The sequence below is a fragment of the Glycine soja genome, chromosome 17 (assembly GCF_004193775.1).
Source record: "Glycine soja cultivar W05 chromosome 17, ASM419377v2, whole genome shotgun sequence".
NCBI lineage: Eukaryota > Viridiplantae > Streptophyta > Magnoliopsida > Fabales > Fabaceae > Glycine > Glycine soja.
Genome location: NC_041018.1, coordinates 12,603,851 through 12,621,402, shown reverse-complemented (window position 1 = coordinate 12,621,402; position 17,552 = coordinate 12,603,851). Strand labels below are relative to the sequence as shown.

The 17,552-nt window shown below is 34.3% G+C and overlaps 4 protein-coding genes across 4 annotated transcripts; 2 read left to right on the top strand and 2 right to left on the bottom strand.

Annotated features, from left to right (window-relative positions):
* Positions 1–662: 662 nt before the first annotated feature.
* LOC114392974 (expansin-like B1) lies at positions 663–2,948 on the top strand. Its single transcript, XM_028354235.1, has 5 exons — positions 663–850; positions 939–1,045; positions 1,647–1,828; positions 1,940–2,072; positions 2,455–2,948. The coding sequence occupies exons 1-5, from the start codon at positions 724–726 to the stop codon at positions 2,659–2,661; spliced, it is 756 nt and encodes a 251-aa protein (XP_028210036.1). The 5' UTR covers positions 663–723; the 3' UTR covers positions 2,662–2,948.
* Positions 2,949–5,191: 2,243 nt separating this feature from the next.
* Positions 5,192–10,603, bottom strand: LOC114392066 (ras-related protein RABH1b-like). The gene is made up of 6 exons (XM_028353098.1): positions 10,265–10,603; positions 9,224–9,294; positions 8,232–8,320; positions 7,524–7,635; positions 5,920–6,010; positions 5,192–5,583 (listed from the first exon to the last, which is right to left on the bottom strand). Exons 1-6 carry the CDS (start codon positions 10,379–10,381, stop codon positions 5,443–5,445), a joined length of 621 nt encoding a protein of 206 aa, XP_028208899.1. The 5' UTR covers positions 10,382–10,603; the 3' UTR covers positions 5,192–5,442.
* Positions 10,604–14,487: 3,884 nt separating this feature from the next.
* On the top strand, positions 14,488–14,937 carry LOC114393595 (uncharacterized mitochondrial protein AtMg00810-like). The gene has a single exon (XM_028354947.1). It carries the CDS (start codon positions 14,488–14,490, stop codon positions 14,935–14,937), a length of 450 nt encoding a protein of 149 aa, XP_028210748.1.
* A 1,101-nt stretch (positions 14,938–16,038) lies between these two features.
* Positions 16,039–17,012, bottom strand: LOC114393029 (putative invertase inhibitor). The gene has a single exon (XM_028354285.1). It carries the CDS (start codon positions 16,899–16,901, stop codon positions 16,308–16,310), a length of 594 nt encoding a protein of 197 aa, XP_028210086.1. The 5' UTR covers positions 16,902–17,012; the 3' UTR covers positions 16,039–16,307.
* Positions 17,013–17,552: the final 540 nt, after the last annotated feature.

The following is a 17,552-nucleotide window of genomic DNA, read 5'->3' as shown; positions in this document are numbered from 1 at the left end:
TGTTACTTTGAAAATATTGACTCCCAAAGAAACTCTTAAAGCAATTGGTTTCCATCGGAGAGCAAGCCGCATGGACTATATAGTATATAGTATATAGGAAGAAAAGAATTATACCTTTTTTTACCTTTTGCGCATCGGGCATATTTTTCAACTGATATTATGTGAAGCTTTCCAGAAACTTTCTAAGTTGTAGGATCCGTTATAAAACATTCTTATAATTATTTTAGAATTGTTAAGTTGAAGGAAACAGATATTATTTAAATGCTTTAAATGGTAAAAATGATAAAGAATTATGAGAAACTGTAAAAATATATGAAAATCAATTTTAACAACAGCTCATGTTTTGGTCTAAAAACAGTACAGCTCATAATTCTTTATTTTTATTTATTTTTACTTTATATATTTTCTTATTAATTTGGTAGTAGTCAAATCCCAATTTTTTCTTACAAAAGTTTAAAGTGGCGTTCCTCGATCGTCAAATTAAGACAAATAGCCTGTAGTCCAACTCTAAGCAAATAACTCAGAGAAAACGTACCGTAGCAAAATTCCTCTTATTCAAATTTGTGAATAATTTAATTTTATACCTTTTGGAATGTCGAAGTTGATAACATTGACCAATAATATTTCTCTATAAATGGGAGAAATCCGGGTTCCCTCCATGCATATTACTAAGTTTTTCATTTTTCCATCTTAATTGCTTTAATTTATAATTCTATCTCACACATGGCTCTCTCTCTTTTGTATCCCCTTCTTCTTGCCACCTTTCTTTTCATGCAAACTCTGGCAGATACTTCATTTGTTCAATCTCGTGCAGCATTTTACCCAAACTCTCAAGAAAATGGCACAGATGGTAAGAAAATTAATTACTGATAAAAGTATAACAAAATGCAAACATGAAATGATATTTTATTAACATGATTTTAATTAATTTAATGCAGTTGGTGCATGTGAATTTGGTTCCTTTGGTGCTACGGTTAATGGTGGCGACGTATCAGCTGCATCTAATCTTTATCGAAATGGTGTTGGCTGTGGTGCCTGTTACCAAGTGAGTTCTGATCAAGCTAGTATACAGTATTATTACTTGCTCTTTTTTTTAATACAACAACTACAATGAAGATCGAACTTAATTTTTTATGCATTTATCGATCATACTCATTACTATTAAACCGACCCTAATGAGTTTAATATTATTATATATGTACTAACACAACCTATAGGATGATTTTATCGTGCATGTTTTCTGAAGATTAACAAAAATTAATTAGCAATAACCTATATGTAAATCTCACTTTTAATACACATACACATGCACACACAAACAACTTTTTTTTTACTGTAAAAAAAAAAAGAACCTTTTTTTCTTTTTTGTTATATTTGTTATTTCGTCCGTACGAGTAATTAATTCTTGCGTTTGCATGAGTTCATCCTCTATATAATTATACGCACGACCGATCAAAAGTTCAAGATATATTAAACTAGCAACAAACTAGATCATAGATAGTTATATTAATCTTTTTATGAGTTGTACTTAATTAATAGGCATTCTTCAACAGCACTTTGCAATATAACAGTGTATATACATGCATTATATATAGTTCTAGTACGTACTTTCTTTGAAAGTAATATTTCTCATTATGTTTTACCAGGTAAGATGTAGCAATAGTGCTTTATGCTCAGACAACGGTGTGACTGTGGTTATAACTGACTCAGGCTCAGGTCATAACACTGATTTCATTCTTAGCCAACGAGCCTTTGGTAGAATGGCTCTCAACACTGACGCTGCTGCATCTCTATTAGCTCTTGGCGTACTTGATATTCAATATAGACGGTCAGAGATTCTTCCACACAGAACAACACCTTTTTGATTCATGCATGCATTAAATTTTTAAGTAGAATGTTGAAACCAAAGACTTAACTAGGCCTCTCTTGTTATCTGCAGTGTCTCATGCAGCTACCCAAACAAAAACATTACAGTTAAGATACATGAGAGCAGCAACAACCCTCACTATTTGGCTTTTGTCATATGGTTTCAACAAGGAAGTAGAGACATAACTGCTGTTCAGCTTTGTGAGGTATACTTCCTCCTTCCCGTGCCAATCAATTAGAAATTGTCAAATCTTTGAACAGATAATTTAGTCAAGAAACCTGGTGAAATTTGAGTATTTTTAAGATCATTTACTGATTTTCTATCAACTTTTTCACAAATGCTAACCAGTGTAAAAATACGCTTGCAGTGATTTTTAATTACACTCCTATGTTATTTTTAATAATTTTTTTTGTTTGATTTCTTAACCACTGGTTAGCCATATATTTTATCAAATAATTAACTTTTGATATGGAAATCACTAAGACATTAAACTCTTCATCATTCAATTGAAATGGATGTATGAGTAACGTCCAGTTAGTTAGATGAAAAGTATTGTAATGAGTATTATCTCTTTTTGCTGAGTGCAGACTCAAAACTTTGTGTGCAAGTTACTGGACCGGAGTCATGGAGCAGTTTGGACCACTACAGCTCCACCAAGTGGACCTTTGACTTTGAGGATGTTGTTTAGCCCTGAAGAAGAGGGAGAAGAAACATGGGTGGTTCCTGTTAATAACATACCACAAGACTGGAAGGCTGGACAAACATACGACTTAGGGGTACAAGTGGACCAATAGAGAAGCACCAAAAAATAAGTATCAATCTGATGTTGCCTGTAATATATGAAATAAAAAAAAAAATTAAGTTTATTATTTTAAGTTCAGTCGATTTACCCTATTTAATTTCCCTTCAATAATTTTGTTTTTCTCTTAAGTTGTGAGGACCGACGAAATTCTATGATCTTACTAGACATGTATGCATGTCACCCAAATCCCCAGTGTTTTTTTTTTTTTTTAGTGTAACTCCTTATGTATTTCATAATTAAAAATATCTCAATTTTATTCACAAGCATGTTGAAATATCACTTGGTTTCCAGTAGCTTTCAATGGATCAACAATTCAGCCACTGAACTTGTCATAGAATTATTCATTCACAAGGTAAACAGATGAATACAGTAGCTAGAAAAGGCTCAAAGTTGTCACTAAGCATTTGAGAAAGATTCGGTCATTATACCTCCGCAAGCAAAAAGAAGCTATGAAATATTAATAGCAATGGAAGTAAATTTCATTGTATTGGTTTAAAAATCATATGCCAAATGTCCTAAAAAATTCCAGATGTTGGAATTATGCTTTCATTTCTTCTAAACAAGCTAACAATTATGGAGAAATGACTATATAACAGGAGAATAAATAAACTTTCCCAAAATAATAATTAATAAACTCAAAGAAAACAATTCCCCCAATTTTATTTGCTAGCTCTTCACCCAACAACAGGGGCACCTGCACTCGCGCTTGTGTGGACAGAGATTGGAAGGCTTCAAAAAAATTACAGTCATGATATTTTACTTGTGCACATCAAATAAGCTATTATACAGCTATAAATATGATAAAGAAAAATTCAAAATTACAAATATCTGAGTACAAAGATGAAGATATAGATATGAATCTTAAGGAATTAGTCAAGTGAAACGACAGTCTTGAATCCTCACTTGCCTCCTTGAGACAAGATAAGTGTCAATACTTTGTAAGTGTTCTTTGTATATGGGTGTTTTTCTTATTTTGAACTGAGACAAAATTCTCTCATCCAATAATTTTTAGTCTGGAAAAGATAGAGATATATGGTTGTCTGCTTCTTTGATATCCTTTTATCAAGGAAGGTGAAGAGGGTCTACAATCTGACGGCATAACTGTGTTTCTTGATCTTTAGTACCAGCCACTCATCTTCCTTAAAACTCCATTTCGAGTATGCACCGTAAGACCCGACACTCGTCTTGCAAGAATTTTCACTTGACAAACAAAGTTGATGAAATCTCTCTTCTCTACTTTGGATTTTATGGATTGATTATCTGAGTGTCTTAATTATGCAAGACATTGAGCAAGTTATTCTTCATCAAATAAATTATCTGCTACCAGAAAATTCAGGGACCCAAAATCTATGGTGAAACCAATCTGGACCTGCAGAATCTACAAGATCCTTACATGATCATAGCATCCCCATCCTGCAACACATAGTTTTTAGTGGCAGCCTCTTTTATGAGTTATGACATCTTTTTCCCTGATATCCATAATCATGACCTCAACATCTCGTTCCTTAACTTGCACTTTGCTTCTCTCCCAACAGCCTCTAAAATAGAGACTCTTATCTTTATCTAGGTATGAAATTGTCTTCCTTAATCGAGTGTCCAACAGATAATTTCATCTGTGTTCCTAATTCACTCAACATCGAGTACATTATCTTTTTCCTATGGCCTGAATTATTCTTAACAAAATATTTAGATTCAAAATCTTCAAGATGAACCAAGCTGGATGCTGCTTCTTTCTGTAACCCCTTTTCATTTATCATCAATCTCACATCCCATCTCCCCTGAGCAGCATACATATTTGACAGCAAAATATAAGGGCCAATATCTCTTGGTTCCAACTCAATAAGTCTCTTGGCTACAATCTCTCAAAGCTCCGAGTCCAAGTGGGTACTACAACCAGAAAGTAATGCTCCCCGTATTGCAGATACAGCCTCTCTTTGCCTGTTCCATTCCACCTTAATACGGGTCCCCAACCCCAATTTTAGCTGTTTGTATGGAGAGAAAAAAACTGTTTATGATTATACATCAAGACTAATGATTGTTTGTATATATTCACGTTCGGTTGCCTCCAACTTCTATTTTCAAAAGTATCTCATTTGTTACTTATGCTAAAGGGATTTTGAAATTCACACCACCTCATCAATAGTTATATTAATTCTGTCCAATTACTAGACAAGCGTCAAACTATCGTCTAATGCTAAGCATGCAATGCATGTGTATGCACTTATTGTCTTAAATAATTGTATATCGTCGTTTACTCGTAATTTGTTATTTATGATTAAATGAAAGTCTAAAACCAAGGCATAAAATTTACAAGTCTCTTAAAAGTTAAAGGTAAAATACATTAAATTAATTTGTTAGATGTAAAATTTGCCAAAAAATAAAAAAACTGGGGATATCAAGTGTAATTAAGCCAAAACTAAAATGACAAGAGCTTATAATTTCATGTGCTAATTAAAATTGGGGTTTACTCATTAATTTTTTTAATAAAGTACAGAAGTATTGTAGTAACACTAGATCAAATATAGGACGAAGAAGGTAAATGTAGACTTTTATCTTTATCAAAGTAAATAATAATGAATAGCCAACTAACCAATGAGCTGTATTACATTTGTTCTTCCATTGCTACCTCTCCACTTGTTTTCAATAGTTTCTCTCACATAAAGTTGTTTAAGTCTAAAGGACTAATGAATCTTTACAGATCTGAGACAAACACATTCCAAAATAAATAGCATGAAGCAAAAAGATACAAAACTTTAGGACAAGGCACATTCATTCAGCAAGAACATCCACCCGACTGAGGTTGGGAATCATGGCTACCAGAAGACCTCAGGTTCACGTCAACCATATCTTCCTGTTTTGTTGTAGATAATGTTTCCATTCCGGGTAATGCAGCAGCAATTTTTCGAAAGAGGGCCTAAATATAAAAAGTTTGACAAAGCAGTACAAATAAAAAGTCAGGACTAGGTATATATAACAAGTAGATATATCATAATGCCAGCAAGTATATCTAACATAATTGAGGAAAACTTAAGGAAAATTTTAAGTTGACTAGTAGAAACAACCAACTGTTGTATTCATTCTGCAAGACAATGCAATAGGCTTATAATTATACAGAAAAATCATATTAACTTCCCTGACAAATTATCACTAAAAAGAATATATGCACCTCAGGACCTGGTGAGATAGCTTTCTTCTAGATTATCAAGCTGATATTTATTAAATATCTATGGCATAGAAGGGAGAGGCTTACCTTTATATTAAAGCCAGCTTTTGCACTAGCTTCAATAAACATAACGTTTAGCTCTCGGGACTTTGCTTCCCCTTCCTCTGTAGAGACTTGCCTGTAGTGTCAAATGTATAGAACATTACCCATAATGAAAAGTCAAACAACCTTGTTCCTGTAACCATTTTTTTTCCTGGATTAGGAACCCAAGGTGAATTCTTAAACATTTCACTTGCAACTACTAGTATATAATAGATTTTTAAATATTATAAAATGTTAGTCATTGTACCATAGCAATCTCCTTGCTGGAAATAAGCTACAGAAAGGAAATGTAAAGCGGGTCATATTTTGTACAAGATATCGGAACAAATACGCAGAGTGCAAAAGAAGCATTTCAAGGGCCAAACCATTCAAGCAGGTCATATTTTAGAGACTTAGTGCTTACTGTCATCCCTAACTCGCCTTAGTTGCGGTCTCTTTGAGGGCTGCCTTAATTGCAACCTCAAGGATGGTGTTTAGTCCCACATTGACTAGAGATATAACTTAAATAGAGCTTATAAAGCTTGGGTAGTCTCCACCTTACAAGCTAATTTTGTAGGATTGAGTTAGGTCCTAAGCCCAAATTCTAAGACTTGGACTATCATAAATATAGGGTTCTGCTAATTCCTTTCATATCATCTTTCATGGATAACAGTGACCCCCTTCTAACATGTTTCTAAAAATCTAAGCAACATTCTTCTTCATGTTTGGATTTAACATATTTTTGGGGAAAATAATCACTTTTTTTCTTGTGCAGCTTCATGGACAACTTTCCTATGCATGGTTAGGAAAATGAAGCATGTTTCAAATTTACCAAGTCAGGAAACAATATCCAGTTTTTAGCAAGAAAAAACAACATATTTTAACAGTTTTTCCTCAAAATGTCGCAAACATACTGGAAGGACAGAAAATCAAATTGGACAACATCTTTCACTGTCCCTCCTCTCACTTTCCCCAGATATCTCTCTCTTAGATGTACACATACCTGATAATAAATATATTGAATAAAAGAAGAAACTAAATAAAGCCCTTAAACTATGCCAGTTCTCTCTAGGTCTTTCATACATAGTAAATGAAGTTTGTGATGTATATGTCTAATATATAGCTTGAGATGTTTTTCATTTTATCTGAATGGACTACTTGTCACGAGTCACTCATTCTCAAGGAATTCTTGAGGCTATTCAAGGCTTGAAACAGTGACACAGTAAATATTCCAGTTGTTTGAAGATCTTAACCGATTTATAACTCATTTCACCAAACAAAACACAAATATCCCCCTTCATATGATTGATGAATTTTTCTATTAGCTTTAATCTACTGCACACAGTATTGTTCTCTTATTCTTGTCCCACATCCCACAGTCTAGCCTGTGAAGAATGAAATGATTATTTGTGTAGTTTTACTTCCCTTGATCACAACAGTTTCTTCTTTACTAACCCATAAACTTTCTCTTAAGTGTTGAATTAGTAACTAGCCAAAAATCAACATCAAATAGGCCATTAGATAATACAGAACATAAGAGTCATGTCATGAAACCGGCCAGTATAAACTATCTGATGAAGTTAGTCACTCTACCATTGATTAGCCATTACCTTTTATCCACAAGATCAGTTTTGTTCCCAACAAGAACAACAATAACATCGCTGCCTCTTTCACTGCGCACCTCTTCAATCCACTTTGATGTGTTTAGGAAAGTCTGACGGCCTATATCACAAGAATGCTGAACAATCAGAAACTGTCCATCAAAGTGTTTAGGACTTTAGGAACAGTGAACAAAAAACTATGCACACATGATATGAGTCAACTAGAGAGATTCGAGCTGTCCAAGAATAACAGGCAGCACCTGTTAGAGAAAGCTACTTCTTGAGAAGTTCCAGTTCCTGATAATTAATTACCTAATTGGCACAGGTAACTTTAGAATCTGGGGGAGGCCACATGTTCATCCCATATTCACTTTCTTTTTTGATTAAAAGAATTCACCCACTTTATGTAAAAAATGAATATTTCACTCAAATCATATCCCAAAGAAAGGAAAAGGAATTACTTAAATAACGTGATTTTTTATTAAATGGAGCATACATATTCCTCTAAGATATAAATCTTCTTCCTTAATAAGTTTTTGAAGAAATTAATAATGAATAGAAAACTCAGCTCTTCAAATTCAACACTTAATTAACCAGCATCCAAAAAAAAAACTTATTAACTATTAATATATTATTATATTGAAATGAAAAATCTGCAAGAAAATATAATTCGTCATGGAGGGAATAGGTGAAAGAAAGCAGGTCTAAATGGCATACTTGCAACATCATAAACAATGACAGCAACAGATGAGTCCCTAATGTAGCTTGGAATAAGACTTCTAAATCTTTCCTGGCCAGCTGTATCCCTGTCACAAATGAAGAAAAATAAAAAGTAAAGGTTTTGAGAGGAAGAAAATTAAGAGAATTCAATAAAAATAAAAATAAAAAGCCAACAGTGTACTGCTTTTGTATGGAAACTCAACTAAAAATTGTCGATCAAACACATTAAACTCCATTGAATTCAGTCAAGTTTTCCAATATACATCAACTGTTGAAATAAAGCCCAAGAATACAAAGCAGTAACCAGGAAATGCTGCAGATTACAAAATGTCTAATAGCATCATGTTCAGCTTAAATCAATCCACTTCAAAACCTAATTTTTTATGGTATAAAGTAAAATACAAATGAATACATAACAGTAGTTAATATTTAAAAACCATTTTAAACAGACATTATAGTGAGATTAAAAGGTATGGGATAAAGGCAAATACTTCATAACTAAATGGATAATTTTTTATAAAAAAAAAGGATTAAAAATGTTAGCAATCATAAAATATCACATATTCTGCAATGCAGATTCCGATATACCAAATAAATCTTTGAAATATAACATACAAAAGAAACAAGATAAACATCAAATAGTAATGTATCTGCAGTTCAGTAATTTGCATATTTTAGGAGTGGATGAAAACTGAGGAAAAAAGGGAGGGGGGGGGGGGGGGGGGGGGAGACATTGTTCGTCCCTTATTTGCAGGGAAGTTATCATTACTCCACAGGATTCCAAAATTTAGTATTCCAATATCTCTTTACACTTGATGAGAAACAGTAAAAACAGATAGTTGATATATCAGCATTGCCCCCATTCCCCTTCTGCCCTTCCCTCTTCATTATAGACCAAACAATCCTTTGCTTCCCCTTCCATCATTTTCTTCATAACTATTCCTTACCCTCCCTAGTGAAATTTTTAAAATGATCAAGCAACATCTTACCACAATTGCAGTCGAACAGTTCGATCTTCAAGATACATAGTTTTTGACAGAAAATCGATACCGATTGTAGCCTGTTTAGCAAAAGGGAAAAAAAAGGAAAGTTTTGAGTACGGTCAAAATGTAAACAACTAAATGCATGTGTAGAATTATATTTGCACATAATGTGTTGTCAAAAAGTAGGTTTTTCATGAGTTTAGCTCAACCCTATAAAACCGGCTTGTAAGGTGAGGATTACTTTCCACTTATATAGTTTATCTCGACACTATATTTATTCGATGTGGGACTTCAACATGCCCCATCATCACATGTGTACACATTAACTGTAGACTTTAGTTTCACTTGCAGGTGGACATGGAAGTAAAGACAAGAAAATACATATATGGATGTCTTAAAATCATTTCGCGTGACTCAGAATTACTGGTGCTACAATGTTCTTATATGCCTATTTTTTTTTCTATTCTCCAAATAATTTACTACGAAACTATTAGACTTATAAAGTTGGTTGGGTGGTTAAGAAAGAAGAGAAAGAGTAAATGGTAACGGGATTGATTCTCTTGCTAAGAAAAACTAACCAACTAACACTCAACTTTTGCGGATCAAAAAACTAAACTATTAGACGCCTATATAGTTAAAGTTTTTATAAGACACGTGCAACACTGGAATCTGAATCTGTTTTCTGTTTCTCTCCAATATGCCATTTCCTCCCCTGAAGCTGCATCATACAACATACAATTATAGTAGCCACCAAATTTTTGTAATGAAATTATTTAATGTCTTCAAGGCAATCACAATTGGAATGAGGGACAAAAACACATGGTAAAATTTTAAAAGTATAATAAATTTTATATACCAAACCACATTGGCGTCTGTTTAAATAACAATTTCTTAAAAACAAAAAATGAACCTAAATTCAGGAACATATCACCACCAATCACGACGAAAGCAATGATCCCATTCCACGGTAAAACCGTGATCTCTTGAATTTTTTTTAAAAAATGTGATGAAATAGTGAAAGAGAGATTGGATCTGAAAGAAGAAGACCTGATAAGTGTTGTCGAATTTGTCGTACATGAAGCGAGTGATGATGCTGGTTTTCCCAACGGATTGATCGCCCAAGAACACCAGCTTGTACTTTGCGAGAGCCGACACTGGCGCCATTCTTGCCAATCAGATTTGCGCAACACTTCACTTTCACTCCGCCAATGAAATCCAATTCAGTTCTTTCGATTTTGCTTTTCTCTCTTCAGCAATCTCAGAAGGAAGGAAAGAAAAGCACTGTGATGAAAAAACCCAAACAAAAATGTGAATTAAGTTTTGATTACGATGGATGCGAGGGTGTGTGGGTGGGTGCAAGTGAAATTTTAGATTTATTTTTAGTGCATGTCTACCAGGATTTAATAATTAGTATTCTTTTTTATTTCAAAACAGATCGCTAATCGCTATTATGTTGTTTTTTAAGCTCGTTACGGATTCGTTCTTAGTCGGTCAAGCAATAATTTCGTATATATTTTAACTTTTATATTAAGAGGGTGACTACTGAATCAAGTGAAGTTAATGATGATGCATATGTTTAAGTTAAGATTAAATTATTAAGATATTATTTAAATTTAATTTTTAATAAAAATAATTTTTTAGTCGTTATTTATCTGAATAGTCAGTATCCAGGTTGAATTATAAGTTTTGATAAAATTATCTGGTAAAATAATTACTAAATATAAAGTGACAAATAAAAAATTCAATTTATTGATAAAATATATTATGAAATGTCAAGAAATAATTCAAAAATTGTTAAATGTTAAAGGAGTTACTTGAGTTAGTTACTCTTAAGTAATGATTGTTATATGCTCTTCATAATATTGAATATGATAAAATTCCAAAGTTTGTTATCAATATAGTTTTTTATCCATTCAATTGTATGCTTTATTTTTAAATGTATTTTAGAGAGAGTTTAGCAAGGTATCAAGAGTTGTGAGATCCTACACCTATGAGGAATGGTAGTTAGAGAGTTTTTTTTTTATTGTTTTCAATAAAATGTGTCTTCTTCTTGAGAGATTCTTTTTGTTTTCTCGCAAGTTTTGTGTATTGAGTCTTCTTCTCCACCATTTTTTCGTGAGGTGCGGTGGCTGAGTGAAAGTTATTGGTTAGAAGAACAACTGAAGAAGAATCGATTATGTACTCGCATTGTGATTGAAGAAATGAGTGGGGTGCATACATGGCAATCCCTAATAGTATTATTCAGGGGTCTCTTTCAGTCTTTGATGGCAAATTATTTGATAATTGACGGATCAAAATGTCGGCGATTTTTGGCTTCCAAGATGGGGCAGAAGTAGTGACAACTGGTTTTATAGAATCGAACAAGAATGCCACTGAGGAGCAAAAACTGACCTTCAAACAACAACAGAAACATGATAGCAAGGCGTGTTTTCTCATCTACCAATGTGTGAATTCAAAGATATTCAATAAAATATCCAAAGCCTCCGTATCAAAGGAAGCATGGGATATTCTAGGGAAAACATATGGAGATGGAGAGAAGAATAAGAAGATTAAGTTGCAGACACTGAGAAGGCAATATGAACTTCTCACCATGGAGGACAAAGAATCTGTAGCAGATTACTTTGACAGAATTCAAAAACTAGTCAATTCAATGAGGGCCTGCAAAGGACATAATCTCATATCAACAAGTGGTAGACAAAATATTGAGAACTTTGCCACCATGATTTGATCATGTAGTTGTTGCAATCGAGGAGTCAAAGGACTTAGACATAATACAGATTGAAGAATTGCAACACTCTCTTGAGGCACATGAGATGAGGATCTATGAGTGAAGATCCCATCAAGAATAGACACTTCATGCATGACCCAATTACAAATGGAAAGGGAAAGGACCATGGAAAGGAAACAAGTCAAACACCACCACAAAGAACCAAGAACAAGTGACAGCTAAAGGCAGTGAATCCTTCAAAGGAAAAACATCATGCTAAACTTCTCAAAATCAAACTCCAACAACAACAAGGAGTAGAAGTTCGAAAAAAGAAAGGTGAAATGCTACAACTGTCAGAAACCTAATCATTATGCAAAAGAATGTTGGCAAGGAGAAGGTGCCAAGAACAAGGCCAGTAATCATGCAAATTTGGCTCAAGATAAAGGCTCGGATTCTGAATTCGTATTGCTTATGGCTACCACTAGTAGTAAATCATCAAGTGACTTCTCATGGTACTTAGATTCTGGTTGCACCACTCATATGACAAGGAAGAGGGATTGGTTCATCAATATGAATGAATCATCCAAGAGCTGAGTTTGCTTTGCAGATCATATTACATTGACTGCTGAAGGTATTGGAAAAGTAACATTCAAGGGGAAGGATGGAAAAGACCCTATCATCGAGGAGGTGTTGTTTGTACCTGACATGAAGACTAATCTGTTAAGCCTAGGCCAACTACTTGAAAAGGGGGTTGTTATAAGGATAGAGGACAATTGTCTCAAAGTGTTTGATGAAGACCAAAAACTTGTGATTAAGGTAAACCTATCTGAGAACAGGACCTTTAGAATTTGGATGAATATTCTGGAGCATGAGTGTCTTGCAACCTCAAAAAACAAGATGGAGTGGTTATGGCATCATAGATTTGGCCATCTCAACTTCAAGGACCTACGCCTTCTTATCAGACAGAAAATGGTTGAAGTACTACCTCAGATCTTAGTACCAAAAGAGATGTGCAAAGAGTGCATTAAATGCAAGCAAGCCAGAAGAAGCTTCAGCAAGTATCTTCCCACAAAAGCAACTGAGAAACTTGGCATCGTAGTACTTTATTTGTTTCATTGATGATTTAACTAAGAAAGTTAGGATCTACTTGGTTAAGAGGAAGCATGAAGTACTAGAAGCCTTTAGAAGATTTAAATGTCTAGTAGAGAAGCAAAGTGGAAAAGTGATCAAGATCCTAAGGATAGATGGTGGGGGCGAATATATGTCAAATGATTTCAAGCATTTCTATGAAAGTAAAGGGCTAATTCATGAAGTAACACCACCTTACATAACTCAACACAATGGTACAGTTGAGAGAGAACGGAACAATAATGAATATGGTGAGGTATATGTTGAAAAGTAAGAACCTACCAAGCTACTTATGGGGAGAAGTTGTATCAACAACAACTTATATTCTGAATCAATCTCCTACTAAGAGACTTGAAGGTATGACACTAGAAGAAGCATGGATTGGATTAAAACTAGATGCGACATACTTGGAGGCATTTGGTTCAATTTGCTACAAACATAAAAAGAAAGCTAGATGACAAAGACGCTCAACATATTTCATTGGGTTATCACTCAACCGGTGGCTACAGATTGTATGATCCAGAGAATGGTCAAGTTACTATAAGAAAGGATGTGATATGCGATGGGAGTAGAAGTTGGAATTGGGGAACAACCTCTAAAGAGGGTCAATCCAGGATACTTCTAGAAGAAGAAACCTCAGCTGCACCAACTATCAGTAGAGATCAAACTGTGAGAATATCAGCAAGGATAAGTCAATTGTCATCTCATTTGAGAGACTATGAGTTGTTTCAAGAATCATTAGTCAACTCAGAAGGTGAACTAGTGCACTTTGAACTTATAGCAAAATTTGAGTCTGTTGAATTTGAAAAGATAGTGACAAATGAAAAATGGTTAAACGCTATGAAGGAGGAAATCAACTCTATTGAGAGGGAATCAAACCTGGGAGCTGGTAGATCCTCCTCAGCACAAGAAGTCTATAGCACTGAAATGGGTCTACAAGGTAAAGGTTAATCCTAAGGGAGAAGTGGTGAAGTATAAGGCCACATTGGTAGCAAAGGGTTTCTTGCAAAATGCAAGAATCGATTATAGTGAAGTCTATGCACTAGTGGCAAGGATTGAAACTGTTAGATTGGTAGTAGCCACTGCAACCAATGCTAATTGGTCCATTCATCAACTTGATGTGAAGTCTGTTATCCTGAATGGTCCCCTAGAAGAAGAAGAAGTTTATGTGCATCAACTACAAGGATTTGAGGTTAAAGGTAATGAAAGTAAGGTGTACAGGCTCCAGAAGGCACTCTGTGGGCTTAAATAAGCTCCAAGAGCTCAGAACAAGAGAATTGATAGCTTTTTGTCTCAAATTGGTTTTGAGAAATACACCTTAGAACATGTAGTCTATGTGAAATGTTGGAAAGGCAATGAGAAAGCAGAGAAACTGATAGTGTGTCTATATGTTGATGATCTCCTAATTACTAGTAATAGTGAAAATACAATTAACATGTTCAAAGGTCAGATGATGAATGGATTTGAGATGAGTGACCTTGGACTCCTCACTTATGTTTGGGGAACTGAGTTCAAAGTGACTCAATATGGTGTAGTGATGTATCAATCTAAATATGCAAAAGATCCATTGAAAAGGTTCAATATGCTACAAAGCAATCCAATAGGAACACTAGTTGAAGTTGGACTTGTGTTAAAGAATGATACAGATGAATATCTGGTTGATCCTACTTATTATAGAAAGATAGTTGGATGCTTGAGATATTTGTGCAATACAAGGCCTAATCTCAGCTTCAGTAGATTCATGCAAGAGCCAAAGCAGTCTCACTTGTTAGTTGTAAAGAGGATACTAAGATATGTGCAAGGGACAGTGGACTTTGGAATCCTATTTCCAAAGGCTGAGGTTGGTATAGAACTAGAATTGGTTAGATATTCTTATTCAGATTGATGTGGAGGCAAGTGTGATGGGAAAAACACAACAGACTATATCTTCTTCTTTGAAGGAGCTCTAATCTCTTGATCCTCCAGAAAGGAACCTGTTGTAGAACTCTCTTCATGGGAAGCGGAGTACATTACAGCCTCAGAAACTAAATGTCAAGCAGTATGGCTAGATGCCTTGATGAAAGAATTGCAAGTGAAGAGTAAAAGCAATGTGAAGCTGCTAGTGGACAACAAATTTGCGATCAGAGTTCGCATTGCCCTCTAGATCACCTTCTAAAATTACAGGAAGATTGGCTTTGTCGTCTACTGCCGCACCAGCGACCGTATCTCCCCATCCTCCACACTAGGAAGATCAATTGTTTCAAAGAGATATAATATTTTTTTCCACAAAGGAGGGACACGACCTCTCTAGTGTGGTGGTGGCGGCGGTCCACTTGCATTTCTCCACCATTTAGGAGAAAGGAAAAGAGTTGTGAGAGAGAGAGAAAAAAAAAGTTTTTAAAAAAACTTTATTCAGGCATATAATAGTCTCCATAAAACTTTGTATCTAACAAGCCATCTTACTTTCGCACGGTAGAGGACCTATTTAGCTTGCCCATGCTAGAAGGCATCCAATCATAAATAGCCCTACAAGACTCGAGCAATATCAACTCTCATGGAAGATATATATCTATTATTTAGACCAAAAAGTTCTGTTAACTCATTTTTAAGTTTGTACCTTCAAACTTATCGTGTATAAGCTTTGGCTATGGTATGAACTTTCAACTGGCTTAGAGAATAGTTCTATTAATCACACCCTTTTTCTTAGATCTTACTTTTCTTAAATTAGTTAATTGTATATGTTAGATTATTAAGAAGAAGAAAAAAAAACCCGATAATTTCAACAAATGACATATTGAAAAGTATACTCTCGTTGAGAGGGACTTAAACTCCTAGTTTTTTTGTTTTTTTTTTCTTACGTCGTTTTTCTTTTTATAAAATAAAATTGTCACGTTAATTAGTTAATAACATGAGATCCAAATGCATCTTGGTGTTATATCGGAATAGAAAGTTAAACTATTAAAAATTTAAACTTTGATAGACTAAATTAAAAAGAAAAATAGTCAGATCGATGAGGAATTCTACGATAAATACACCTTTCATTCATAGAAAAGATTTTGCTCTAATAAAAACTAAAACAAAGAAAACAACGTAGATGATTCTAATTTCTATGTCTAATGTCTAGCACTAGCATCTCTACTCCGTCTTTCTCCTTTAATTCCCTTTTCTATTAAGATACAAAACGTTTCCACTATACTCACTAATATTGTCCATTTTGAGATACTAAATCGATGTCTCTCACTTTATTAATGAGAAAGACAGCGTATACGACCAAATTTATCTGTGGAATAATTGAGAATAAGGTACTCCAGGTGTAGCCAAATGAATAATGCAAAGTGCAATACCACACAACTGAAAGAGATTATAATTCTCCTGTGTCAAAGGAGAAGCTTCACCTCTCTCAGTAAAACCTTGTTGGCATGTTGATGCTGCTTCCATAACTGAACTCATCCAAATCCTAGTTACATCATAATTCCCAGACAAGAAAACACCTACGGAATTCAGTATTGTCCATGCTGCATCAGAGTACAGTTCCAAGCAATCTGCTAAGCACCCCAAAGCAGAATTATCCAAACTTGTGCTATCTAATAGCTTCTCTATGATTGCCAAAGTGCTAGTGACATTCTCTAGTGCTAGCTCCATTGCAACCAACGCCAACCCTTCGAGATTTGCGGAGTGACTCACCGGAACCGTCGGAAGAGAAGTGGAGCATAGCTTGTAGCTCAAGATGATGGATTGGTTGGCACATTTTTGGCATGTTTGGTTGATTATGTCCTTTGGTACATTCAAGGTGGTAGAGCTTCTTCCAAGAGGGAGTGCGATGAGAAAGAAGAAAGAGATCAAGCGCAAAAAAGAAGCTTGTAACATCATTTATTTGGTATAAACTGAAAAGGGTGAGTGTTAATTGGTGCAAAGGTATGGAAAGAATGTATGGTTAATATACATGAAGGATTTCAATTTTTCAAGTAGGTAGTGGGAAGTACTATCACAAGGGAAGTTTCCTTAGCGGCTTTGTATTTGTTGATTGGTGGCATTTATTTTGAGTGTTTTTTATTTTCATTTTAAAAAATAAAAGCAAAAATCCTTCACTTAAAATTTTGAGTAGAAATTATTTTTTTAAAAAAAATCTAAAAACAACAAATTAATGTTTTTAGTATTTTCTAAAAATGTAAAAACATGATATCACTTTAGATTACTTTTTTCTAGATATATATTTTATAAGTTTTAAAAATTTGAAAATAAAAATTATTTTCAAAAAATAAACACTCAAATCAAATTAAATCAGTCACCCTAGTTAGTTCTTTGTATCCGTAACAAGAGAGTACTGTTTTGGCCTTTTACATTTGTTATTTAAGGCAATTGTGTTGCGTAAAATAGTGGGCTTCATTGGTAATTTCGTGGGAAGGGTTTTAACTGCGGAAACTTCCTATGATCACGCAGAAGACAGATTCAGTAAGGTCCAAGGGATACTGACAACACACTTGTTTTTTAACTTGAGGATGTTTACGTTGTAATTATTGT

Coding starts and splice junctions, on each gene's coding strand:
- LOC114393595 (XM_028354947.1), top strand. CDS start 14,488: ATGTTCAAAGGTCAGATGATGAATGGATTTGAGATGAGTGACCTTGGA.
- LOC114392974 (XM_028354235.1), top strand. CDS start 724: ATGGCTCTCTCTCTTTTGTATCCCCTTCTTCTTGCCACCTTTCTTTTC. Junction 851..938: donor TCAAGAAAATGGCACAGATG/GTAAGAAAATTA, acceptor AATTTAATGCAG/TTGGTGCATGTGAATTTGGT. Junction 1,046..1,646: donor GCTGTGGTGCCTGTTACCAA/GTGAGTTCTGAT, acceptor ATGTTTTACCAG/GTAAGATGTAGCAATAGTGC.
- LOC114393029 (XM_028354285.1), bottom strand. CDS start 16,901: ATGATGTTACAAGCTTCTTTTTTGCGCTTGATCTCTTTCTTCTTTCTC.
- LOC114392066 (XM_028353098.1), bottom strand. CDS start 10,381: ATGGCGCCAGTGTCGGCTCTCGCAAAGTACAAGCTGGTGTTCTTGGGC. Junction 9,295..10,264: donor AATTCGACAACACTTATCAG/GTCTTCTTCTTT, acceptor TTTGCTAAACAG/GCTACAATCGGTATCGATTT. Junction 7,636..8,231: donor CATTGTTTATGATGTTGCAA/GTATGCCATTTA, acceptor CTTGTGATATAG/GCCGTCAGACTTTCCTAAAC.